This window comes from Vicia villosa, linkage group LG3, assembly GCF_029867415.1.
Source record: "Vicia villosa cultivar HV-30 ecotype Madison, WI linkage group LG3, Vvil1.0, whole genome shotgun sequence".
In the NCBI taxonomy this organism is placed as follows: Eukaryota; Viridiplantae; Streptophyta; class Magnoliopsida; order Fabales; family Fabaceae; genus Vicia; species Vicia villosa.
In genome coordinates this window covers 21,349,350-21,376,294 of record NC_081182.1, presented here as the reverse complement: position 1 = coordinate 21,376,294, position 26,945 = coordinate 21,349,350, and the positions used below count along the sequence as shown (strand labels likewise).

The 26,945-nt window shown below is 34.0% G+C and overlaps 2 protein-coding genes across 2 annotated transcripts; both read right to left on the bottom strand.

Annotated features, from left to right (window-relative positions):
• Positions 1-12,602: 12,602 nt before the first annotated feature.
• Positions 12,603-15,054, bottom strand: LOC131660602 (GTP-binding nuclear protein Ran/TC4). The gene is made up of 8 exons (XM_058929868.1): positions 14,924-15,054; positions 14,764-14,833; positions 14,499-14,555; positions 14,262-14,379; positions 13,554-13,643; positions 13,270-13,449; positions 13,096-13,173; positions 12,603-12,822 (listed from the first exon to the last, which is right to left on the bottom strand). Exons 1-8 carry the CDS (start codon positions 14,924-14,926, stop codon positions 12,753-12,755), a joined length of 666 nt encoding a protein of 221 aa, XP_058785851.1. The 5' UTR covers positions 14,927-15,054; the 3' UTR covers positions 12,603-12,752.
• An 8,500-nt stretch (positions 15,055-23,554) lies between these two features.
• LOC131660603 (GTP-binding nuclear protein Ran/TC4-like) lies at positions 23,555-26,746 on the bottom strand. The gene is made up of 8 exons (XM_058929869.1): positions 26,595-26,746; positions 26,429-26,498; positions 26,237-26,293; positions 26,017-26,134; positions 25,538-25,627; positions 25,263-25,442; positions 25,087-25,164; positions 23,555-23,844 (listed from the first exon to the last, which is right to left on the bottom strand). The coding sequence occupies exons 1-8, from the start codon at positions 26,595-26,597 to the stop codon at positions 23,775-23,777; spliced, it is 666 nt and encodes a 221-aa protein (XP_058785852.1). The 5' UTR covers positions 26,598-26,746; the 3' UTR covers positions 23,555-23,774.
• Between the last annotated feature and the right edge of the window lie 199 nt (positions 26,747-26,945).

Here is a 26,945-nt window from a genome sequence, read left to right as displayed (position 1 = left end):
CAAAGGGAAAGAGTATAAGGCGTACAGATTGAGAAATGTTCTTTAGTGCATGAAGCAAGCCCTAAGGGCTTGTAATAGAAGAATATACAACTTCTTGATTAAAAACAGGTTTCACAAAGTGTATTTCACGACATGTAGTATATGTCAATGTTGCATACAGTGTCAGTCGAATCATTCTATGCCTGTATGTGAATGATTTGTTGATCACATGTACAGATGGGACAGAGATACAAAGAGTTAATTAGAAAAATCATGAAGGAGTTTGCAATGTCCGACCTAGTGAATTTGTCATATTTCTTAGGGATCAAGTTTAAAGACACAAGTGAAGGAGTGTTCTTGCACGAAAAAGAAATATGCCCAAAAACATCTTGAAGAAGTTTAAGATGAACAATTGTAAAACAACTGTCACACCATTGGAGAGTGGAGAAAAGTTGAAAAGAGAAACAAATGATGAGTTTGTAAATGTGACATTATACAAACAAATCATTAAAACTCGAAGGTACTTATGCAATACCATACCTTACATTGGTCAAAGTGTTGGATTAATGAAAGTTGTTAGTTGCGCAAGCTTAGTCATGGAGGTGGGATTGATAATTCAGCCTGAAAACTGAAATGGATATAGTGAAATTGTAGTCTAATAAACCATATTTCAGCATTTAAAAACTAAAATATATTTGATGCTGAAAATCACATTTCATGTCCCAATTCCCTCCTATCCTTGTTTTTGGGCTGCTTGTTGATCTTACTTTTGCTTGTGTTGATTCTGCTGCAGCCTTGTATGTTGGAATCGCAGGTGAGCGAAAGAAAACCAAGCAAGAAAGTGAAGATCTGCCACAGTTAACATTTCTCCTCCAAAGAAAACATAGAATGAGAAGAGAAAGGAAATTATCAATGATAAAATTTGAACTGATGTTGCCATGAAACACAATACATGGCTAATCTAATCCATATATAATGTGTTTGTGTACAAACTACAAAGCATATGAATCTCGAGCATTAGAATTCAGAAACCATGGCCAGAACACAGAATTGAATTACATAGACATATATAACAAGGTTTGTCATCTATATATTACAACAAAAGAAACAGAGAATGAAAATCCATACACATGATTTCAAATGAGCAGAACTAATATTGTATATCATTACAAATATTTTATTTCAGCTTAAAACAAATATATTAATTATGTAAGAGATTGTTGCGGTAAATCTAGAAATCACGAGGGGTTGAATGCTTATCCATGAGATCTAGCAGACAATAACATATATAGAGCTAGTCCACCATGAGACCAAATTTCTATATTAGAAACACATTTGAGACTTAAGTCTTAACTATACAAATATTCAAATTAAGATCAAGAAAACAAATACGATCGTATAAAATAATACATGATTACCGGTGATCATCAAAGACAGCAACAAAAGAGAACATATGGATGCTTCTCCAAGAATCGGTACTCAAAGTATGAATCTTCGCTCTAGTTACGTCATGGATACCAGGAATATTACCATGGGAGTCGTAAACAGCAACTACTTTGTCGCGCGCAGATCAAAAACGGGTCATTTTTGATTAAAACCGTAGATAGCGACAAGTGACTCGAGTATCGTTCTCACGAGGATTCTTGATTATCACTAACCAATAGTAAATTGATTTAGGGGGGTTTATTTTAGTTTAGGATTCGATTATGAAAAATAAAGTAAATAATTGATTATCAAATAAGCTAAAACGGCTATTCTACTGATTTCGGTTCCGACTTATCATTGATTATTATAATTTCAATCTCTTAATCCATTCCTATTCGACTACAAATTTTATGTTCCTATGATCCGAATTAAGCAAACGGATTTAAGCCCTCGCGGATTAAGCAAACGCGAATTAATCAAACACGATAACGAATTAAAGTTAAGGATCATACAACAATCGAATTAAATCAATATACTCTATGAAAATTGAATTAAGCAAACAATAATCACATAATAGAATTGAACAGAATAGAAACTTGATTAAAATTATTATAACCTCAAAGTATGATGGAACCCGTAATCAGTAGATTTTGCCTTGTAATTAGTTCTCCATTACAAACGTACAAAGCTTTCCAAATTATTTCGTGAATACAAAAAGTGACAATGAACAGTAGCGGTCGGCCCTAGGTACATCAGCCAAAAACGTTTTCGACCCAATTGGGTCAAATTACAAAACCCAAGCCCATTACTTAACGACTCAAAAACTGAAAATAAAATAGTGTTGCAGCTTCAAACGCAAATCTGGGAAATATAGGTTCTGAATCTGACTTCGACTCCAACACAAAAGTCGTAGCTCTCTTTCTTAACTTTCCGGCGATTATTAGAACGCCTCAATCGGAATCCTGGAACTCCAGTTATGATCGTTTTCGTGCAGACTGCTAAAGCTGAAAAATAAAATACGAAAATAAAATAAGGGTAAAAATAAAATAAATTATGAAAACACATTAAAACATAAAAATAATCAAAACAAACCAAGAAAATGTTTGAGTACAAACATAGAAGGAAATGCACAAAAATGTACTGATCAAATTCCTCCACACTTGAACTTTTGCACTCCGAGCAAAATGAACAACAAAACAAAGAAAGCACAAATACATCTTTAGTTACTCATCCTAGGCTAACACTCATCTTCGGTTAAGTTTGCATCGATAGGTACTAATATTGCACACTAAGGACATCGTAAGAACACTAGCCACAATTATGCAGACATAAGCCTCCTAAATATACAAACCAATTCAAATCATATTATTATACCATAAGGTAACTTACTCATCCTTTTTGCTCTTTTTCATTCAGGCGCAATCACATTAAGCCCGTTTTCTCCACACACTTATAGCAAGACGACCGGTTAGTGACTCTGATCCTTTTCTGCACGGGGTTCTGGTACTTACATGGCATAACCCTTTGCTTACTCAGTTGTAGTTGCGGGGGATCGGACCGTAATCCACCCTACCAAGTTAAGCACCAGAAACCACTGAACCAACTAACAAAGAGTCTTATTTTCAACTTTTTCTTTTGAAGGTTCCACAACCGTTAGGTTAAGTGACCGGGTGAGGGTCACCAAACTTAGAAGGTGCATTTAGGGATGTCAATTGCATCTGTTAATGAGGATCCCTGTGGGGAATATCTGTGCGGAGATCCGAAGTTAGGGACTTTTTTCCCCGTGGGGATGGGGATGGAGGGAAAAGTTCCCCCGATAACACTTTGGGGCGGGGATTGGGAAAGTATCCTCCGTCCCCGTGGATTCCCCGACTCCGAAGATATATGTTAATTTATATATTTTATATATTATATAATTATATAATTTTACAATGTATTAAAAAATGAAGAGTCATTAGAAGTTATAGATTTGTCACACATAATCAACCACTTGCGCTGGACGACATCGGTATTGTGGTAGTAAATTAGTGGAAGCACGGTAGCAAGAAGTTATGTTACTATTTATTTATTTTTACATAAAAAATATTAGCAACATCAAGTTCTTTTGCTTTTTTTATTTATTATTGATGCAAGATGTATTTTGATTTTTTTTATAAAATAAAGATGCAAATATATGCGTTTTAAAAAATACGGAAAAAAAAAACAAAATACTAGTGTTATAGTTTTGATCAAAAAGTGTAGAAATTTTCTTAAGATTCGATCTCCGTGGATATCCGTGGGGATCTGTGGGGATGGGGATGGAGGGAAATATTCCCCGTGGCGGGGATTGGGGATGGGGATGGGGACTAAATTTGGGGGCGGGGCGGGGAGTGGAGAAGCATCCTCCGAACAATATTTGCCCCGTTGACATCCCTAGGTGCATTCCCCCGCTTTTTTTTTGGAACACGCGCTTATATTCATCAGCTTCCTTGCGTAAAGTGTGTGAGAGATGGTGCCGAATGCTGAAATAAACTACTCAAGAGCTGTCAGAGAATGAGAATTTAAGGCTAAAACATAATAAAAAATTCAAATCAATTTCCATATACAGGAGACTTACGGTGTTAAAACGATACCGATCTTGTGAATTTTTCCCAAGTCTCCGCAAACTCGACTCAAATCAGTCTATAGCCTAAAACTTTCAAAACGATGCATATTTATTTATTTTTTAAACTGAAAACAAAACAAGAAAACAAAAGAAAATAAAAGAAAGAATTCCCTCCTCCACACTTAAAACAAGCATTGTTCTCAATAAAAAGAACTCAAATATAAAGTAAGATTGAGAGAAAGGAAAGAACACACCTGAGTATTCAAGGAGGGTAGGTGATCGCATAAACAACCTTTACTAGTGAAGGCTCTTCTACAGTCTCTCCTTCCAAAACATAGTTCTCATGGATAAGCTTCGGGTAATGCTCATTATCCTTAAAAAGTGGTTTAGCTCCTCCGCCTTTTAGTCCAAGATCAAAGAATGTTCTTCTAAAAGTAAAAGTGTCAAATGGGCACGCGAAGGTGCTCTCATCTTTCACAACATCAAGGAACCAAATGTTATAGGGCTGCCTCACTACTTTTGCTACATCTTCAAGTGAGATCCTATGCACACACATGGACGAACTAATATCATAAATGTCATCAAAGGTCCATCCAATTCCTTTCTTATGCTTCTTCAAAACCTGCAAAAACTTACTTTCTTGATCAAAATAAAGTTTAGAAGAAATTATAACCGGAAGTTTTTCATTCATCTCTAAATAAGCATATTTAAGATTTTCAGGAATTGGTTTCAGCTCTCGGGAAGGTGGTTGTTCAATGGATGGTTTGTTTCGGGCAACCGGGGTGTCAAGAGCTTCATCTACATGAACAACTTCATTTGCAACCTCATCTGCAGTAAGAATATCATTTTGCAAGGCAAGCTCAATTTCAGCACAAACAGGGCAAATATTAGTGTCAGTACAAACATCACAAGAGTAAACATCATCAAAACTAGACAATGATGGAAAATTAGCTGCAAAAAAATCAGTACAAGTATCATCAACAGTTTTAGAAAGCAACTCTATTTGAAAAATAGATTGCTCTTCCAAGGGTTGTTGGTTTGATCCTTGAGCTTGCTGCATGGCATTCATCAAAGTGGCAAGTTGTCCAATTTGTGTTTGCAAAGTTTGAAGAGTAGAATCTATTTGTTGTTGATACTGGAGATTATTCGCAGCCATTTGTTTGACAATATACTCTAGTGAAGGTTCGGAAGGTGCAGAGCACACAACCTGAAATTCATTCAGATGCTTATGCAGATGCTCACCTGCAAAACCATTAAACCTAGGCAACAAATGTATCAAACCAGATTTTAATTCAAAATGTGCATCAGCTGCGGGATACTCAATACATAAACCATTATAGTTCGCATCAGGGGCAGCCAACTGTCTCAAAGTTCTTTGTTCAGCCATGTTATCAACAAACACAGAAATACCAACTATGTCCCAAGCAGGCAAAAACAAATAGAAAGAAGAAAAACGATTAAAATAAATTCATAAAAATATAAAAACACAAAATTAATCTAATTAAGACAAATAAGAATTTTGGGATTTTTTTTTGGATTTTTTCGACTCTATGATAACAGTAAAAAATTCATTAAAAATAGAAAAACGATGAATTTGGAGATTTGAGGTCGAATTCCAAGAGTAAGAGAGTATTGATCCCACGATTTTTCTGCTCCCAATAAGGAAAAACGATTTACAATCGAACACAATTTTTTCAAAAACTGATTTTTTTGACTCTAAACGCGGATTGGCCAAAACCGAGAGGAAACTACGGCCTAAACGCGAGAACACTAAACCTATGACTCTAATATCAGTTAATAACGACAAGAATCCCCGGCAACGGCGCCAATTTGATCTGTTGTCGCGTGCAGATCAAAAACGAGTTATTTTTTATTAAAACCGTAGATAGCGACAAGTGACTCGAGTATCGTTCTCACGAGGATTCTTGATTATCACTAACCAATAGTAAATTGATTTAGGGGGTTTATTTTAGTTTAGGATTCGATTATGAAAAACAAAGTAAATAATTGATTATCAAATAAGCTAAAACGGCTAATCTACTGATTTCGGTTCCGACTTATCATTGATTATTATAATTTCAATCTCCTAATCCATTCCTATTCGACTACAGAACTCACTGACAAGCGCAACAAATTTTATGTGATGTATGTTCCTATGATCCGAATTAAGCAAACGGATTTAAGCCCTCGCGGATTAAGCAAACGCGAATTAATCAAACACGATAACGAATTAAGCAAACGCTAACGTGATTATAGTTAAGGATCATACAACAATCGAATTAAATCAATATACTCTATGAAAATTGAATTAAGCAAACAATAATCACATAATAGAATTGAACGAAATAGAAACTTGATTAAAATTATTATAACCTCAAAGTATGATGGAACCCGTAATCAGCAGATTTTGCCTTGTAATTAGTTCTCCATTACAAACGTACGAAGCTTTCCAAATTATTTCGTGAATACCAAAAGTGACAATGAACAGTAGCGGCCGGCCCTAGGTACATCAGCCAAAAATGTTTTCGACCCAACTGGGTCAAATTACAAAACCCAGGCCCATTACTTAACGACTTAAAAACTGAAAATAAAATAGTGCTGCAGCTTCAAACGCAAATCTGGGAAATATAGGTTCCGAATCTGACTTCGACTCCAACCCAAAAGTCGTAGCTCTCTTTCTTAACTTTCCGGCGATTATTAGAACGCCTCAATCGGAATCCTGAAACTCCAGTTATGATCGTTTTCGTGTAGACTGCTAAAGCTGAAATAAAATACGAAAATAAAATAAGGGTAAAAATAAAATAAATTATGAAAACACATTAAAACATAAAAATAATCAAAACAAACCAAGAAAATGCTTGAGTACAAACATAGAAGGAAATGCATTAAAATGTACTGATCAGCCATACATCAGCTCAGGAACATCTTCATGGTGCGAGTTTTCAAAAGGAGGCAATTCCTTGAATTTTCTAATAGAAGGATTCCATAGTATAACAAAACGATTAAAAAAATCGGCAAGACAAAGGATTCCATCGCATGAGCCAACAATATAATATGAAATGTGTTTAAAACTACGGTTCGATGGAACGTCGAGTTGAATGAAGTTACTAGTTACGTCTAGAAAAATTGATTGGAGTGAGCAAAACTTTAACTTATGCGGGGGATTGAGGTAGCTTATCCAGTAGAGATTGCGTGTGGTTGAGAGGTTAAAGTGCTTTCTGGAAAATTTGTGATCGGATATTAGTGAATTCCAGAACTTACATACGCATCGAAATTGGAGAAGGAGTTTGACGGATAGCCTAGAGAGTATGTCTGAGATAAGATCGGAAGGAAGAGTGGGAAGTAGTGAACCGGTGATGTTAGGGTTTGCCATGATATGATACGTGAGCAAGGCTGTATTGGAAGCAATTGCAATATATAATTATACAGCAATGCTATGTGTACACTAAAGTGTACACCTACACCGTATTGGTGTATGTACGGACGACACTGTTCATGTACGGACGATACTATTCACCGTCCGTACATGAACAGTGCAATATTATATTAATATTTTTATTTACGTTATTTATTTATTTTTTAAAATATTATTTTTTAAAAATAATATTTTTTTTATATTTTTTTAAAAATAATATTTGACAATACCTGCAGATTTACTTCCGGATTTACCTGCATTTAAAATTATCTGCGGATTTACCTAAATTCGTAGGTAAATTCGCAAGTAAATCCGCAGATATTGTCAAATTCGTAGGTAAATCTGCAAATAAATTCGCAGGTATTGTCAAATTCGTAGGTAAATCCGCAAGTAAAATCCGCAGGTATTATCAAATCCGTAGGTAAATCCGGAAATAAATCCGCAGGTATTGTCAAATATTTTTTTAAAAAACATAAAAAAAAAATTTTAAAAAATAATATTTTAAAAAAAATGTAAAAAAAAAAAATTAATATAATATTGCACTGTTCATGTACGGACGGTGAATGGTACCTTCCGTACATGAACAGTGTCGTCCGTACATACGGTGTAGGTGTACACTTTGGTGTACAAATAGCATTATTGATAATTATATAATGACTGTTTATTTATTTATTTATTAATTTAAAATAGGAAGATATATGTTTCTATGAAACATAAGTTTTAGGTTAATTTCAATAACAGTTTATTTGGCAAAATTATGACATTTTCAAATACATATTCATATTTTTTAATAAATATATATCATATTTAATTATTAATTAATTAATTATTAATTAAATTAAAATAATAGATCAAATGTATAATTCTTAATTTATAAAAAAAATTAAGTGAAAAAATAAATTTTAATAAATTAATTCTAACTCATAAATAAAAAGGGGCAAAATTTACGAGGACCAAATAGTAATACAAGAGAAAAAAAGGAATACATTAACGGTATAAAATATTTTTATATTGTTAATCAATGAAAGACATGTATTAAAATGAAACACACTTTTAATTTTAAAATATTGTCATGACAAGTATAAGGATTTTGATTGATTGTATGTGTAATATTGGTTTACACTTTTTGTGCACTACCTTTAAATTCATAATACAAAGCAAAAGCAAGAGGAATATTTACACCTAAATAATCAAAATCAAAACAAAAGCCGCACAAAAACACCAACAAAAAACTCTCAACCCTACCAACTAAACACTAAAAAAAGAAGAGACATAATAAAAAGACGACAACTCCTTATAAATATTAAATATTGTTGACAACCTTGAGAAAAAACAGGAGGTCGACTAGAAAAAAACTCACTACTTCATCTTACCTCTCCCTAAACATTATTACAACATTCCATTATCACTAGAGTTGTCAAAAAGGACTACTCGATCCTAAACAGATTTTTGCCTTATCTTTTATTGTATTGACATCATGTGGGTAGCCTTAATTACTTGACTATTACTCGCCTTGCCATATCTTTGGTTGTTCAATAAGTAAGTCAATTCATACATTCTCTCCGCCTTTTTCACTTGGCTGAGGTAAGTCGTATAATTCGTTACTTGAAGGGAACCTCCCATCGTGGATTATTCTTTCCCGTTGAAATTTCTCTTCAATTGAGTGCTTACAGTGATCCTGGGTGGGAAGAGTGTCTTGATACTCACTGATCTGTCACTGGTTGGTGCATGTTTCTTAGTTGCTCATTGATCTTTTGGAAAAGTAAGAAGCAAGCAAGAGTTTCTAAATCTTCTAGTGAATATAAGTATCTTGCCATGTTGTTGGTTGTTCAGAAATTCTTTGGCTTCATGGTCTTTTAGGTGAACATCGATTTCCCCAAACAGAGTCAACTTCACTTTATGTTGACAATACAACTGTCATTTAAATAGTTGCAAATTTTGTTTTTCATGAACATGCCAAATATATAGAATTTGATTGTCATTCAATCAGTGATGCCTATGATGACTAACTAATATCACTTCCTCGTGTTATTACTCAGTTGCAGGTTGTAGATATTCTTACCAAAGTTGTTCCACGTCCACGACATCAATTTTTTATTAGCAAATGAATGCTCTTTGACCAGCCACATCAATTTGAGGGAAGTATTTAAGAAGGAATTAATTTTTATTTTTACTGTGAATAATTTACTTTCCTATATTAGAGGATTGGTCATAATGAATTATAATTAGTCATTATAAATTGTAATTGCTTGTAACTACTGACACTATTATATATAGTGTGAAATACAATGGAAAAAGGCATCAAGCCAATTTTCCTAACAAAAACACAACCCATGAAAATATTGGTAATAAAATTACAAGAAAGTGGGGGTGGATTGCCAATAGCTGCTAGAACAATGGGGGACTTCCGAGTTCAAGGCTAGACACAACATAGTGGAATAGGACTTTGAATAGTGATGTATGGAACTTGCCAAATAAGAATATTATGATTGCTTTATATTTGAGCTACCAATATATTTAGCCTCATTTGGAAACATGTTTCGCATATTATTCAATTTTTCCAAAGAATTATCCACTAGGAAGGAAGAAATTGATTTTATTGTGGATGGTAGAGAGCTTCCTTGATTATTCTCAAGGGGGTAAATTAGCGGAGGAAGTTGGTGATGATTTCTTTATTGGATTGTTGTATAGATTTTTGATTCAACAATCAAATGATGGTGCTTGTGGAATTTTTTTCATGCACGACCTTATCAACGACTTAGCTACAACTGTATCTTGCAAAATTTGTTGTCGGTTTGAATATGGAGATATCTCTGTAAAGGTTCTTCATTTATCATATATTCAAGAAGAATATATGATATTTTCATGAAGTTTAAGCATTTATACAATTTCAAATGCTTGTGAAGCTTCCTATGTATTTTCTATAATAGGCGGCGAGGACACTTATCCATTAAGGTGGTTGATGATTTGCTACCAACATTCAAAAGGTTGTGTATGTTATCTCAATCAAAGTATGAAAACATCACCAACTTGCATAATTAACTTAAAAATTTAGTACAATTGCGATATTTAAATTTGTCCTTCAATAAAATCAAAAGTTTGCCTAATACAGTATGTAACATTTACAATCTGCAAAACTTGATTTTATTAGGTTGCAAGTATCAAATTGAATTTCCACCCATATGGAAAAATTAACTAGACTACGTCACCTTGATATAAGTGGGACTAACATAAAAGAGTTGTCTACGGAAATTGGTGGACTAAAAAACCTCCAAATTTTGACCCTTTTTAGTGGTTAAGTGACATGTAGATTAAGTATCAAAGAGTTAAGAAAATTTCCAAACCTATAGGGAAAAGTTACCATCAAGGAGCTGCTTAATGTTGTTGATGCCAAAGAGGCGGAAGATCAACCTTAAAAACAAAGAGAAAATTGAAGAGTTATAACTGATGAGGGGAATAAAAAGTGAAGACTCGTTAAAAGGGAAAAACGAGCTTGAAATGTTGCAACCACCCATAAACTTAAAGAACATGCTCATTGATTTGTATGGAGGGACAAGTTTTCTAAAGTTGGTTTGGAAATTCTTTGTTTTCAAACCGGTGTCCCTTAGCATCCATAATTGTGAGTATTGCATGACACTTCCACCTCTAAGACAACTACCTTATCTCAAGGAGCGGATATATCAAATTTGTTGTTAATGGAGAGAATTGGACTAGAGTTCTATTGTGATCGGGAAGGAGAATGTTCCAATTCTAACTTCCTACCATTTTCGTCCCTTGAGCATATGAAATTTCACCGCTTGCCAAAATGGAAGTATTGACTTTCATTTAAAGGCATAAATTGTGCTTTTCCTCGACTTAGAACAATAGAGTTACATTATTGTCCTGAACTAAAGGGACGTCTGCCCAGCAAGCTTTCTTGTCTGAGAAATTAAAGAAGATCTATTGGAAACACCACATACTTTGAATTGGCTATCATCAATAAAAAAAAGCAAAAGCAAATATTAGAGAAGATTTATATTATGAAGTTTATGCTTAAAGAACTCAATAGTTAATGCTTGAGGCTAGTTATGTGTTGCAACATGCATCTTTTAAAAGTCCCTCAATGACCATTCTTATTCCTAAAATGATTATGAGTAACATTTATTTTACTCGAAACCCTGGCATATTCAGTCTCTCATGGCATTTGCCACAAATGGTATACCTTCTTCATTGCAATCATTACAAATTGTAGGCTGTAGGAAATTATCCTTCATGTCTTCCGAAAGGTGGAAAAATTACACATTGCTTGTGAGTCTTTATTTATCTGACAATTATGATGCACTTGCATCATTTGCATTTGATGGTTTCCCTACGCTCCAATCGTTTTCCATTCATGGTTGTAGGAGTTTGTATTTCATTTTTATTTCAGAAAGTCCTTCACGTCAAGAGTCAAGCCTCCAATTACTTACGATCATGTGCACTGACTCAATTGAATCACTTCAAGTAAATCCTTGGACAAGTAAATCCTTGGATGGACAAACTATCGGATCTTGAACATTTGATGTTTTGTGAAGACTTGTCATTTTGTGAGGAGTTTGTCTACCTCCCATATTACAATCAAGCCTCCAATTACTTACGATCATGTGAACTGACTCAATTGAATCACTTCAAGTAAATCCTTGGATGGACAAACTATCGGATCTTGAACATCTGATGTTGTTTTGTGAAGACTTGTCATTTTGTGAGGAGTTTGTCTACCTCCCATACAATCAATTGATATTTATTTCACCCATTTCATGTGAAGGATCTTGAATAGCGTGGAATAGTGTGAATAGTGAGACAATAGCGTGTAAGCAACTGAATAGTGAGACACACAAGGGAGGTGGGGAAAAACGAATCCTTGAATTTTTTTTATTAAACTAGCTTAAGTGAAAACTATTGAAAGGATTTCAACTTTCCATACTGTAAGTTGTCTTGAAAATATTAAGTTTCTACTTACTTAATTTCAGAAATTTCTGTAAAATCTTGAGCTTATTTAAATTGAATTATCAGGGACTACCATGCGGGGGAAGCTACCGCTTATACGACAGCTCTGCTTCCAATTTAAAAACAAACGAAAAGATTGATTGGACATGTTCTTGGCTCTTCAAAGTTCACACTACCATAAAAAAGTAGAAATAAAAGTAGAGATATATGGCGGCCACTAAGTGATGATTCGGATAAAAGTAAAACATCTCAATCAAATGGTGGTTAAATTGAAATCCATAATCTATATCAAAAAATGTCAACGGTTCAACCACAAAACACATAACATTACAGCATATAACAGAACAAACGCAACACATCGGCCAGCACTCTCAAGGGTCCTTCCTATTCAAATGCATCATCATCATCATCAGGAAGGGGTTGATTAGCAGCCTCAAGAATCTCATTCTCGTGCCTGCAAAAGAAACAATTCCAATTCAATAAGAGTAATACTTTTAGACAACTGTGGTACGAACTAAATGATCTCAAGGTCTAAAGAGTAGAGTATATTATTGTTCCTAATTGAGGCAGATAAAATATCTACTATCCCTTATATTTGCCATGGTTGTGACAACTTGATTTCAGAAACACATCTTAAATTACAACAACTTTGCAATGCTACAATCCACTTATTTTATCATGACAATGATGAATGATTGTTGATTAAAGTTGATGACAGATAGCTTACCTTTGTTGGACAGCTATATCAATATCAACTTCTGGTGGAGCCAGTGCCGGAGATTCTACAAAGTGCAAGTTGGGATCACTGCAAATTGATATAAGTTCGAAATAATTAGTTGAAATGCATGATAAATTTCAATGTGATTTTCCTGTCTGTCGAAACTAGAAAGTGAACACCTACCCTGCAAGTTTCCTGGCAAGATACAGGAAAGGCTTCTCAAAGTTATAGTTGCTCTTAGCTGAAATCTCGTAGTACTGCAAATTCTTTTTCCTGTGGAAGGTAACCTGCTTTGCCTTCACTTGTCTGTTCTTCACATCAACCTTGTTTCCGCAAAGAACAATTGGGATGTTTTCACAGACCCTGAAAACAATGATGCAGAAAATCAGCAAACAGCACGATAATCCACTTGGTGATGAATGCCATGCAGAACAATTAAAAAGGTTTCAACGACTCGATGTATATACCGGCAAAGATCACGGTGCCAGGTAGGGACATTCTTGTATGTCAGCCGAGCAGTAACATCAAACATTATAATAGCACACTGCCCATGAATACTGCAAAAATTGAGAGCATGTTAAAATCAATTAAAAAAGAGCAATAATACAGACAGACAAACAAAAGTGCAGGGAACAAATATTTTAAACATTCACAACAGTGCAGGAAAAGCCATACATTTCATTTCATTATTCAATGCTAGGATTCCCACTAATATAAATAACTCATCTCAATAGAAATTAAGACTATAAAAAGAACATGCAAAACTTAAGTATTCTACTCTGTAGAGATTAATCCCAGAGAATAAAAGCCAAAGAAACATTTGAGTCAAGATCGCAATAGGATAAAAGAACAAAAATCAAGTATTACAAATATTTACAGGTATACTGAATAGAGACAGTTTACAAATATTTACAGGTTCACAAAATGCAAGGATATAGTGAAAAGAAAGTGACAGTGTTGTTCAATAGCAGTTATAGTGGTGCCAATTGCATGTGATAAATTCGCGCCATTATCAACATAAGGCAATTTTCCATTTTCCATTATTAACAAAATTAGAAGACGATCATGCATGTTAGGTATAAATAAATCTAATTACCAAAATTCAGACAAAACGCTTGAGCACAACAAACAGTAGCTAAATCTCTTCGATGTGCAAAAGATTTGACGATACTTACTAATATCCATCCCTGAGACCACCAAACTTCTCTTGACCAGCTGTATCCCAGCAGTAGAAACGAATCTTTCCACAGTTTGTGAAGAAATCCAACGGATGCACTTCCACACCAATAGTTGCTGTACACAATCAAATCAAATCAACAACTTAAACACATACTAATTCAGAAAATCATGAATCTAAACATGCATGTATGCAATTAACACCAAATCAAACGAAATCAAAAAATTAATCTCACGTTCATATTTCTTCTCAAATTCTCCAGTAAGATGCCTCTTCACGAAAGTTGTTTTTCCTGCAAATGTTCATTACATTACATCAAAATTCAAATCGCAATCTATGAGCCAGATCGTTGCAAACGAAATCAACTCGTAAGAACAATTCAATTTCTTTATGAAAAAACACTCAGTGAATCGAATCGACGATGTGATTAACTTAAATTACAGAAAATGACCTAAACAAGAATAATAAAAATCGATTGAAAATAAAGAGGAAAACGATACCTGTGCCACCGTCACCGACGATCACAAGCTTGAAGCTAGGATAATCAACTGTTTGCTGATTAGGCAACGCCTGAATCACAGAAAAACGAATCAAGATCAATACTGAATAGAAATTATGAAATCGGAGAAAACAGAGAACGAGAGAGGAAAAAATGCGTACCATTGTTGAATTGAATGGAATCGATTATGGAAGAGAAGCTAGTTAGGTTGCGTTGTGTTCAGTGTGAGGAATGAATGAAGAAAGGAATGGGAGGGTTTTTATATACGAAAAAAGGTTTCAATTAAGTTTTGAAATTTAGAACTCATGCGTTCAACTAACGCAGCTCTCTTTACCGTTTGATTTAATCACAAATTGTTGATGGGCCTAATGTAACACTGGGCTCGACCCGACCTATTCGTTGGCCCATTTTTGTAACGGATATTTATGAGTTGTGGCAGGTGTTTTTATCATCCCGCCACTTTTTCAAAACCTGATCAGTTTGAATTCATCGTTTTGACATGCAAATTATGAATCTTAGTATGAGTTATTTATTTTATGAAACGGTAAATTTGAATGGATATGGTTTTTTAAGAAATGGCAGGGGAGAAGTGTTTTTTAATTTTCTTATATATAATCGAGGTTACATTTTTATTGTCACCATATTAAGTGTTTATTAATTTCTTGTAAACTTATTTATTAATTTAAATTTTAAAAATTCACAAGAAATCTTATTTTTAATGATTGTAAAAATTCCTCGCACTTATCAATGGTTAGCTGCTTCAGTGGTGATTGATGCTGAACTTGGTAGAAGGAATCACGGTTTGATCCCCGCAACTATAATTGAAAGGGGATTGAAATCATCAAACTCGATATTCCACGAACCTCCGTTCCTTAGTAGGAATTCGTTTACCACTCGAGCTCAATTGCTTTGTGAAATATGATGACTTTATTGAACATTAAATATCCATACAAAACAAAAATAGTATATGGATAAATGAATTTTGTGAATTTAACATATTCAAACTTGAAAAAAATATTTGGTTCAAAATTGATGTAAATTCAATAAACGACAAGTATCTTGTTTATAAAAATCATTAATCACAACGCAGTTTTTTTAGTTTTATCATACATATATATTTGTAACAAAAAGTGTCACCGAAACGCACAAACCAGTTACTCTAAAAAACTAGTCTCTTAGAAATAAACTTAATTAGAGGATTTCAAGTCCCTTACCTTCTTAGTTCTGCACCCCCTAAAGCCCTTGATACTTAAAGAGAAGAGCACACACCTTGGCAAGTAAAATAAGTTTTTGTAAATTCAAACTTGTTGAAAGCTTATTAGACTACCTTTTAGCATTGTATTTTGATAAAATGGTGCATCGTAACCATGGTAATGAAAACCCGATCGAATCATCTGGTTCAACTGGTCTGTTAAGACCTAAAAATCGACAAGCAAAAGAATTGGGATTTAAACCGGAAAATCAGCAATTTAGGGGATTTTTAGGGTCGGATCGGATTTTGCTTTAGATTTATAAAAATATGATAAAAAAATTAGTTTTGAACAAAAATTATGTATGATTGAATTTTTTTTTAATTCTCCAATCACTCTAGTACACATTATCATAGAAAAATTAAAGTAAAAATTATTTAAATTATTTTTATTATTTTCTATGCATTTGATGAACAAAAGTAGATTTTGTATAGTAATATATAATAGATAAATATGATAAAATACAGTTCAACGCATAGGAAATGACCAAAAAATGTCGCGAATAAATAATTGATAAAGTTATTAAATTATTAATTATTATTATTTTTCACTATTATTATATTAAAATTATTATTATACTAAAATGAAAGTTTTGAATTACCTATCTAACCTATTAAAAATATAAAAGACTATAAAAAAATTATAAAAAAAAAACTCATAAGTAATAATTATATAAAAGTTATCAATAAATTTGTTTACTATTTAAAATAATATAATTGTTTATTATTCTTATATATAATAAAAAATATTTATTTATATATAACCAGTTCATTCCGGGTTCAACCACTGTCAAATTTTAAAATCCTGAATCCATAGGTACACCGGATCGATATCTTGTCCGGTTTTGATTATCTTGATAGTAACGCTACCACTACTGAGATAGGTTGGAATATGTCCTGCTTTTCTACAATATACTTATGTTTTCGTATTTAACCAATTAAAATACATTACCTAAGTTGAATTTTGAAAACTAGATATTTAGCGGAGATTTTTAACCTTATTTAAATAGCTCAGCTTTATTTTATTTAATATATTATTAATATTTATGTTGTTTAAATTTTAATTCTAAAAGTCATAAATTGAATTTTTTGGAGTCATGATGTGATGAATATTGCACGTAATATTTGCACACGCTCATAGGAAACACAGGCAAAAAGAAGAAGAAAACAAAAGATGGGATGGAAAGAATAGACTATGATATATATATATATATATATATATATATATATATATATATATATATATATATATATATATATATATATATATATATATATATATATATATATATATATATATATTGCCTCTATCGTTTATTGTCCATGATAATTTTAATTTATTAGATGATATCTATAGAGGCAAAATTTGTTGACACCAGGTGTAAGTCTAAAAAACTTACACCAAATCTCAATCGTTAAAAGAATTGATCAGACAGTTATATTAAATGAAATAAAATAAAAATTGTGGCTTATTCTTTCTCCTAAAAAATATGTTATTAATAGTTGAGATTTGGTGTAAGTCTTTCCCCGTGTCAATGGAACAAGTTGTTGATGAAATTGTCGAAGAACCAGACAAAGTCGAAGCAGTTGCCAACATTCCTGACACCGTCGAAGTTGAAGAAGGTGTGGCTGCTACAAGCCAAAGACCTCAAAGAACTCGAATTCTTCCAGCAAGACTTCAAGACTATAAAGTGGTCGGTGATGATGAAGTCACACCAGATGGAGAATAAGTTCATTTCGCTTTACTTGCAGGTGTTGAACCAATCAACTATAGCGGGGCTTTAAAGATTCAACAGTGGAAGTTAGCTATGGTCGAAAAGTTATAGGAAATCGAAAGAAACAAAACATGGGAGTTAGTCGAATTGCCAACACATACAAAGCCTATCGAAGTAAAGTTGGTGTTCAAACTGAAACACAATGTTGATGGGTCGATAGCAAGATATAAAGCAAGATTAGTAGCTCGAGGATTTCTTCAAAGAGTAAGACTTGACTACTCTGAAGTATTTGCTCCATTAGCAAGATTGGAGACTGTTCGACTAGTGGTAGCATTGGCATGCAGTCGAGGCTGGTTGACATTTCACTTAGATGTGAAGTCAACACTTCTGAATGGTCCTTTAGACGAAGAGGTCTATGTCACACAACCTCCTGGTTTTTTGATTCAGAAGGAAGCGAGTAAAGTATATAAAACAAGCGTTTGTCCCCCCTAGTGTTACATATCATGGGACACTGACTCTTCGAAGCACGTTAAAGAAAACCTCTCCAATCACTTGAACTCCTCTGCTCTGAGTTATCTGCACGGTACCCATGTAAAGGCATAATTCAAACAGAAGGGGTGAGATTCTCAATCCTATAAGAATTGCATAAATATATATAAGCATTTAATCATTAATACTTCTACCCTATCATCAATTCAAACTGTACAATTCGACACATCATTGAATAATCACGCAATTCACAACAACCAACCGTCGACAGAATATAGCATATTATGCAATGCAACAAGACCTATTATACGACTCAATGCATGTGGTACCATTGATTCACGAGAACCCACCAATTAGTTCCTGTTGGAATTAAGTTACATCATTCACACCCCATCGGGCACACAATCATCCCACTCCTCGTCGCTCACACTCCATCAGACACACGAACAATTCTCATCACTCACACCCCATTAAGCACACGATCATACGATTCCCGAATAGAATTTCTTGTTTGCTTTGGGAAATTATCTTAGGAAGTCTCCGTTTGGTTCGTGAGTTTTGCCAAGAAGAAAAACTATCTTTTGGTTCGTGAAGATCAGCCATTAAAATCTCCACAACAGTTCTTAAGCTCAGCCCGATTAAGAGCTCAGTCGATTCGAGATTAACCTGTTTAAAATCTCACACTGGTTTCTGAGTTCAGCCTCGTGTAAAAGCTCAGTTAATTTGAGATTAACTCGTTTAAAATCTCGTCTCAATTTGGTGACTAGCCTCTGTAAAACCCTGATTTGGTTCGAAGGATAGCCAACTTAAAACTTCATTGATATTATTCAAATTATACCTAAAATAATTATAAAATTGTCACTTGTTCAACTCTGTTACGCCTAGTTTGTGTTAGTACAGAACCTATCGACAACATCTTCCCTTATTGTTAAATTAAATTTCTTTCCATCAATGTTAGCCCAAAGAGAGTCCGGAACCTTAAATGCCAACTTCACCTTCACCATAATCCTCGCCACATCGAAAGCCTCACCTTTCTCCGTATGTTCATCCACACAAATGAAGGAGCCCTACAATTCAGCTAGTGCAACAAAAAAATCTGAGTGCCATACATGCCCGGGAACGCCGTAGATTTTGATCCACACCTCTCTGCTGTCATTAATTGCCTCTTCCTCCCACTTCTTTATTTTGCTAAACCAGTTCTTCCACCAAGTTTCGCCATCTTCTAATAAAGCCTCAATAAAACCCCCCTCAAATCCCTCCAACAAACACATATTACCACCCAAGGGAGTAACTTTCACTGTGTATACTCCTTCCATCTCCATGTACATTTGAATGTTATAAGCACTCCCCGGTATAATGACTTTGCCAACATAAGCCCTGCTAAACCTTTTCCTATCACCATCTTTGGACTTGAAGCAGAACTGAGAAGTTGTTCCTGCATAATAGCCTGCAATATCACTGCCTGTACCACCTGCTTTCCCAATCCTTTCCTCCACCACCTTTGCAAAAGATCTGTAATCCCTTCGTGTCTCCACCCATCCTTTACTTTTTCCCAGAAACCCTCTCTGATTCAGATTGAAAACGACATTATTGGAATTCCGAACGCCTCAATGTGTTACCTCCTTAACCGATATACCCCTCTGAAAACGAGGAAGATTAACATGAATCTTCTTCCCCGCTATAAAAATATTATCCAAACGCACAGCTAACAATCTTCCGTCGACCACCTCAACGAACCTTGCAAACCCGAAACGCCTTCCTAGCTTATTTCTCCTTGGAGATATAGACACCTCCACCACATTGCGGCTAGCACCTCCCAATGGGAAAGTATCCCACTTTGTCGTCTTCCAACTCCTTGTTCGACCTGTTTGAACGGTTCTCAACCACCTTCCTGCACAAAGCGCCGACCACCACTCATCGGAGAGAAGAGATTAGGTCCCAAAACAGAAAAGCCCTAAAACCAACGGAACCCAACGAAACCACCAGCGAGCAGGCGGAAAAAACTGGGCACAAAACGAAGACCGACGAAATCTGAAAAGCCCTAAATCAGAATCGACAAACACCTCCTCAATAAGGTCCCTGAACCCTAAAGCCATAAATTTAAACCAAAATTCGAAATTATATATGTTTATGATTAAATAAAAATTTATTTTTCATGAATGAGAGATCCACTACCATTTTGACCCATCCAACACCATCATGTCTCTTTGTTTCCACACCACCACCATTGTGACCTATCCACCACCATCATATATATTTGTCGCCACAATGCATTTAGTCACCAGCTTGGACGTTGCAGTGCGATTCACGATCACCGGACCACTACCACTCATCTACCAAACTTCATATTTCGGTTTTTTTCTCTTATTAACGAATTTAGGAAAGAGTTTAACAGAGAATATACAAACAAAATATTATTACAACAGTCATCACTAATAGTTGGATATTGTTACAGTACATCTTGAAAAAACTCAGCATATATTGCTACAACAGTCATTGTAAACCAATAGCATAAAAAAACTCAGCATATAAAATTCAATTACAGCTGATATTTATACCCAATTTGATTGAAAGAACAAGAGGTGAATCACCATAATAGCATCATTACTGTATCAACACAACAAGAAAGATTATCTTAAAAATAAAAGATTTGAAAAGAGTGGAACTAAAAAAACAAGGAAGAATACAGACTCATCAGCATGGGACGAACGATAAAGTTAACTCTGATAATAACGGCGAGAGAAAACAACAATGACTTGCCCAATTTTAGTGGCGAGACAGTGACAGCGAACATTATGGTGTCGGTGAGAGAAGACGAAGACGACAACAAGAAGAAACGAAGCTGAGATAGGAGCCGTGAGGTCAGACTTATAGGTCATCATGAAAAAATGGATATTTTTATCGAGTTTAAAACATGAAAAATTTACATGTCACCCCTCAAATTTTACCTGGCACCCCCCCCCCCCCCCCCCATTTTCCATTATTTCCAAAATGCCTATGAACAAATTTGGAGTCTTACCAAAAACGAAATTTCTGGTAGTTCTTCAAAATTTCTGATAACATATCCAAATTCCAAATAGTGTAAAAATAGTCTCTCTTTTTTTTTCAAAAATACATTACCGAATTTTTCAAAATATTCAATAAAATTTTAAAAATGTAGGTAATTATATTCGGAAAAATCCGTGTATGAGAAAGAAATATAATTTATTTTATAAAATTTATTTTGAAGAACAAAATTATAAAAAATATATATATATATTTTTAAAAAATAAAAATACATTTTAAATAGAAAAGATGAAAATTGAAAGTATTTTAATATTTATTTATTAAAATGAAGGAAAAAAAATTATTTTCTAAAGATAAAACAAATTTTAGAAATTGCGGATAGAAATATCACATAAATATCTGATGATCTTAAAATATCAGTGGAAGAGGTTGAAATTTGTCCTACATTTTGTATTCTTATATGGTCAACTATTTGTACCTATTGGTTTTTTGGTATCAAATCACATGTAAGTTGAAAGAAATCAGTACCTCACTTAAGAAGTTTCTATTAGGGGTGGACATGAAAACACCATCCGACCGAACCCGACTTAGACTGGGTGTTTTTAAGGTATTGAATAGGGTCGGTTTGGGTCGTTCGGTCGTCGGGTGGCTGAAAAGGGTTGGAGCGATTTACATAGGTCGGATTCGGCTTGCATTCTTGAGCCCATCGAAATTCGAATCCGACTGAATTCAATAGTAATCTTATGGGCCTTCTATCCCAACCCAGTATAAGTCCAGTTGCATAAGTTCTGTATTGCAACCTTGTCGATTAAATCAAATCCAAACAATATAAATCCTTATGTCTTCTAACCCTAATCCTAAGCCTCCTTCTTCAAATCTCGTCGTCGCGACATGCTATCCTAAATCTCCATGAGTTACTGTTTTTGTGTTATGAATCCCCATATTTCACAATCTCGCCGTGTTAGTGATACTGAGTTTATTTCTGATTTTTACTCTTTTGTGATTTATGGTTAATGTTTGTTTGAAGTTAACATTTGTGTATTTGTTCATCGATAAATCTAGTTAGTTTATTGTTATGTTTGTCAATCTCATAGATATATTATGTTAGGGTTTATTTGTTTCACTAACATGTTCTTCTAACTTTTATAAATGTCGTTATAGTAACTTGTGTCGATTTTTTCCTTGTAGCTTATTTTTTTTTCTACATAGAAGGGCTCGAGTAGGAATCTATATGAGGATGCATGGAGTTAGATCTAAAAGTATCAAAATAAGAAGGAAAGGATTTATGACTTATATTTCATTGAACTTATGTTTTAATAATGAGAATGAAGAATAGTATTTACTTATTGCAGCTTATGTTGTGTTTTTATTAGCATATGGTGAAACCCAAGTATAAAGCAAATATTTGGGGAAGCATAATTTTGCTTCTCATGGTTTCTTTTGTAGGTTATTTTCTCAATGTTACTTTGTTTTCTCTAATTTCCTTTATAGATTATTTCTAAATGTTACTGTTAACTTACTCTTCTTACTCTTATTACAATTGGCTGATGGAGCTTCATTTAAAATGTTAAAAAAATGAAGTGTAGTTTTTATTGATCTCAAACATAGTCTTTACTCTTTAGTATGGTTTTCAATGGAATCAATTCTCATATATTAAAATTATAATTTATCAGATGTGAATCCGAACATATTTAAATTGAAGTTTTTCTCAAATGCAGGTTTTGGTGTTTGTCTCTACAAAATATATTGAAGTTAAATGAGAATTATGATAATTCTTATTTTCAATTATTTTGATATGCTGAGTTAAATATAATTTAAAGAGATGATTCTCTTATTCAATGATTTTGGTATTTGAAAATAGTTGAAGTTCTGTATTTTATTAATTCACTAATGATAATGCTAAAAAAATATTAAAAAAATAAATTTGGTTTTATTAAAAAAATTGATCAAATCATAAAGTTTGATTGTATAACAATTTAAATCCAGAATATACAATAAAATAAGAAAAACAAAATTCATTGTTTTTGAATATTAAATAAAAAAAAGGGCCTTAAAATATAATATAAATCAAATTGTTTTTAAATTTGGGCGTTAAACTCATTATGACCCACTTAAATGCCTTAAATTTGTTATGGCCTTGTTAAATACATAACTGATAAAAACCGACATAGATAACCGAACCGAGAAAAACCGAACCGAAAATAACCGGAAATTCATATGGTCGGAATTTGAGCCTATAGAAGCCACCCGTGGGTTGGTCCGGTTCAGGGTTTTAGGCCTAAACCCAAACCGGTGTCCACCTCTAGTTTCTATAATATTTAAAAACTGGCATCTAAAAATGGACTGATTGGTAAAAAACAGAACTTGACAATATCTTCACAACTCACACTATCGTAAGACATCTCAATAGCATGATAATAAATCGAAAAGCCAAATCTACTTCCAAAAATGTTTATAGTTCAAACTCAACTCATAATTTTATAGAATACATTGCAACTACACCAGCTCAGGACAAAGGTCATTCATCGCAAGAGTCCTTCAAGAGTCCTTCCTCTACTCAAATGCATCATCATCGTCATCAGGAAGGGGTTGATTAGCAGCTTCGAGAATTTCATTTTCATGCCTGCAAAAGCACCAATATATAATAGATTCAAATTAAACACTTTCAAATCCATATAAGAGTTATACTTTTAGACAACTTAGACGAAATGGGAAAAAAAACTAAAGGATGTTCCTAATCGAGGTTTTGAGAAAGTAAAGAGAAGGAAGGGAAAAGGATGATGAAAGTAAATATTTTGCTTACAACATTTTATTTTATATAAAATACATCCCATGCCCTTTACTTCATAACACATACACAAATCTACCAACAAAATGTGGTTTATGAACCAATCTGAACTTATTCTCACTTGAGAAAACTTATAAAAGTATCAATAAGATAGCTATTGGTATCTCCCCTACCCTGTTTTCACTTATCACATGCAATTAGGGGTGGAAGTAGGCCAGGCCGATAACAGGGGCCTACAGGCTAGCCTATATAGGCTCAGGCCAGGCCATACATTATTTTTAAATAGTAAAGGCCTAGGCTTTTTTATAAGCCTATTTAGTTAAAAAGGCTAGGCCTCAGGCCCTAAAAAAAGCCTTTTAAGCCTATCAGGCCGGCCTATTTAAATAAATATTAATACTATTTTTATTATCATTATATTATGTTTTGTACTTTGAATTAAAATACATTAAATAAAACTTGGTTATGTTGAAGAACTTGCGAAAATAAGATGAAAACACATTATGAACATTTTTCTCATAAGTTCTTTTAGTTAGTTAGTCTATTTAAATATTATTTTAATTGCTTATTTACATATGTCTAAAACAAATAGGCTTTTATGTAGGCTAACAGGCTAACCAGGCCTTCGAAAAGGCCAGGCTCAGGCCTAAAAATTAAGCCTACGACAGGCTACAGGCCAGGCTTAGGCTTCAGTTTTTTTGACAGGCCAGGCTTAGACTTGACAAAGCCTAGCTCGGCCTAGCCTATTTCCACCCCTACATGCAATTCAAAATAGTATACAGAAAATTGTCTCATAGTGCATATGTGGCATCTAATTTTGATAGACACTGATGATACAATTTACTACACCTTATTTCAATGAGCATCTATTTTTGATAGACACTGATGATACAATTTACTACACCTTATTTCAATGATAGACACTGATGATACAATTTACTACACCTTATTTCAATGAGCGTTGCGCAAAATTGATTTCGGAAAAACATTTCAAATTTCAACCACACGGGCCTATTTTATCATGGCAATGATGAAATGGTTTTTGAAAAAACATAAACAAGTTGATGGCAGATAGCTTACATTTGTTGTGCAGCAATATCAATTTGAACTTCTGGTGGAGCCAGTGCAGGAGATTCGACAAAGTGCAAATTAGGATCTCTGCAAATGGACAAGTTAGAAATAATAAGTTGAATTGCATTATAACACTCATTGGATTCTCTTCCTGTGTGCGTAGAATCTAGAAAGTGAACACCTACCCTGCAAGTTTCCTGGCAAGATAGAGGAAAGGCTTCTCAAAGTTGTAGTTGCTCTTAGCTGATATCTCATAGTACTGCAAATTCTTCTTCCTGTGGAAAGTAACCTGCTTTGCCTTCACTTGCCTGTTCTTCACATCAACCTTGTTTCCGCAAAGAACAATTGGGATGTTTTCACAAACCCTGAAAATAAGTTCCAAAAGGTAGTGTCCATCAGGAAACTAGTGCTCAATAACTAAACAGAGTATTAAAAAAGGTTTCAAACTTCATTGACTAACCTGCAAAGATCGCGGTGCCAGGTAGGAACATTTTTGTATGTCAGTCGTGCAGTAACATCAAACATTATAATTGCACACTGCCCGTGGATACTACACAATAAAAAGATACAAGATTAAAAACAATATATAAGGATTAGAAAAAAGCACTTCATCACAGAAGTGGATTCCCATCATGGCTCAGAAAACAAAACATGCAATACCCACAATACTGATACACTCAAGGGTGTCATGACCAAGAAACAGCTACACTTATTGACTTGAGAAAATTACCATAATTCATTTAATTGTCAGCACATCATAGAACAGATGACTTACAACAAACCAGAGTATATTTCATGTTGAATTGAAATCTCACAACATGAAAGCAGAAGACTAACAAAAAAAAACTATAAAACAGGGCATTTGATCGAACAGTTGTTAACACTAGCTAGTTCAAAAACTTGAGATCACAATAGATTGAAATAAAAGATGATACTTACTAGTATCCATCTCTGAGACCACCAAACTTCTCTTGACCAGCAGTATCCCAGCAGTAGAAACGAATCTTGCCACAGTTTGTGAAGAAATCCAATGGATGCACTTCCACACCAATAGTTGCTGTACACAATTAAATCAAAATCAACTAATCAGCCACTTAAACACGCATTGATCAAGTAAAACATGTATCTAACCCTAAATTAAATTAAAAATGAATCTTACGTTCATATTTCTTCTCAAATTCTCCAGTAAGATGCCTCTTCACAAATGTCGTCTTTCCTGCAAATGTTCATTACATTACAACAAAATCCATCTCCAAATCCACAAGCCAGATCCTAACAAATCGCTGTTTATATGATGCTACAGATTTCTCAAAAAGGAATAATCGATGAAAGAAAAGTAAGAAAACGAAACCTGTGCCACCGTCGCCGACGATAACGAGCTTGAAACTCGGGTAATCAACGGTTTGCTGATTCGGCAACGCCTACATAAGAAAAAAAACACGATCAATTGAAAATTGAGCATCAAAAGAAAATCGAGAGGTTAGCATGAAATCAATGGAGTGGGAAAGTGAGCATACCATAGATAGAGTATAGTATCGTTCTAAGCGGTGTGTGAGTGTTGATGAGTAGTGAATAAACAAATTAGGGTTTTTATATTGGAAGGGTTTGGTTTGTTTTGGAGTTTGAAAGCGTGAAACTGACGCGGCTCTTACGCCTTTCGGTCAAGTTTATAACTTGTCTGTCTAATTGGGCTCCACACAGTTGTATGTAAGCCCATCCACCCATAAGGTTCTGGAATTTTTGTTTATACTATCATTTTGGTATATTCTTGTATTGTCATCAGTCAAAATGTTCTTATTCTTTGATATGGATTCTTAATTTGAATTTATTAGCGTTAGATTTTGGCTATCCTTTTAATCTGTTTTATT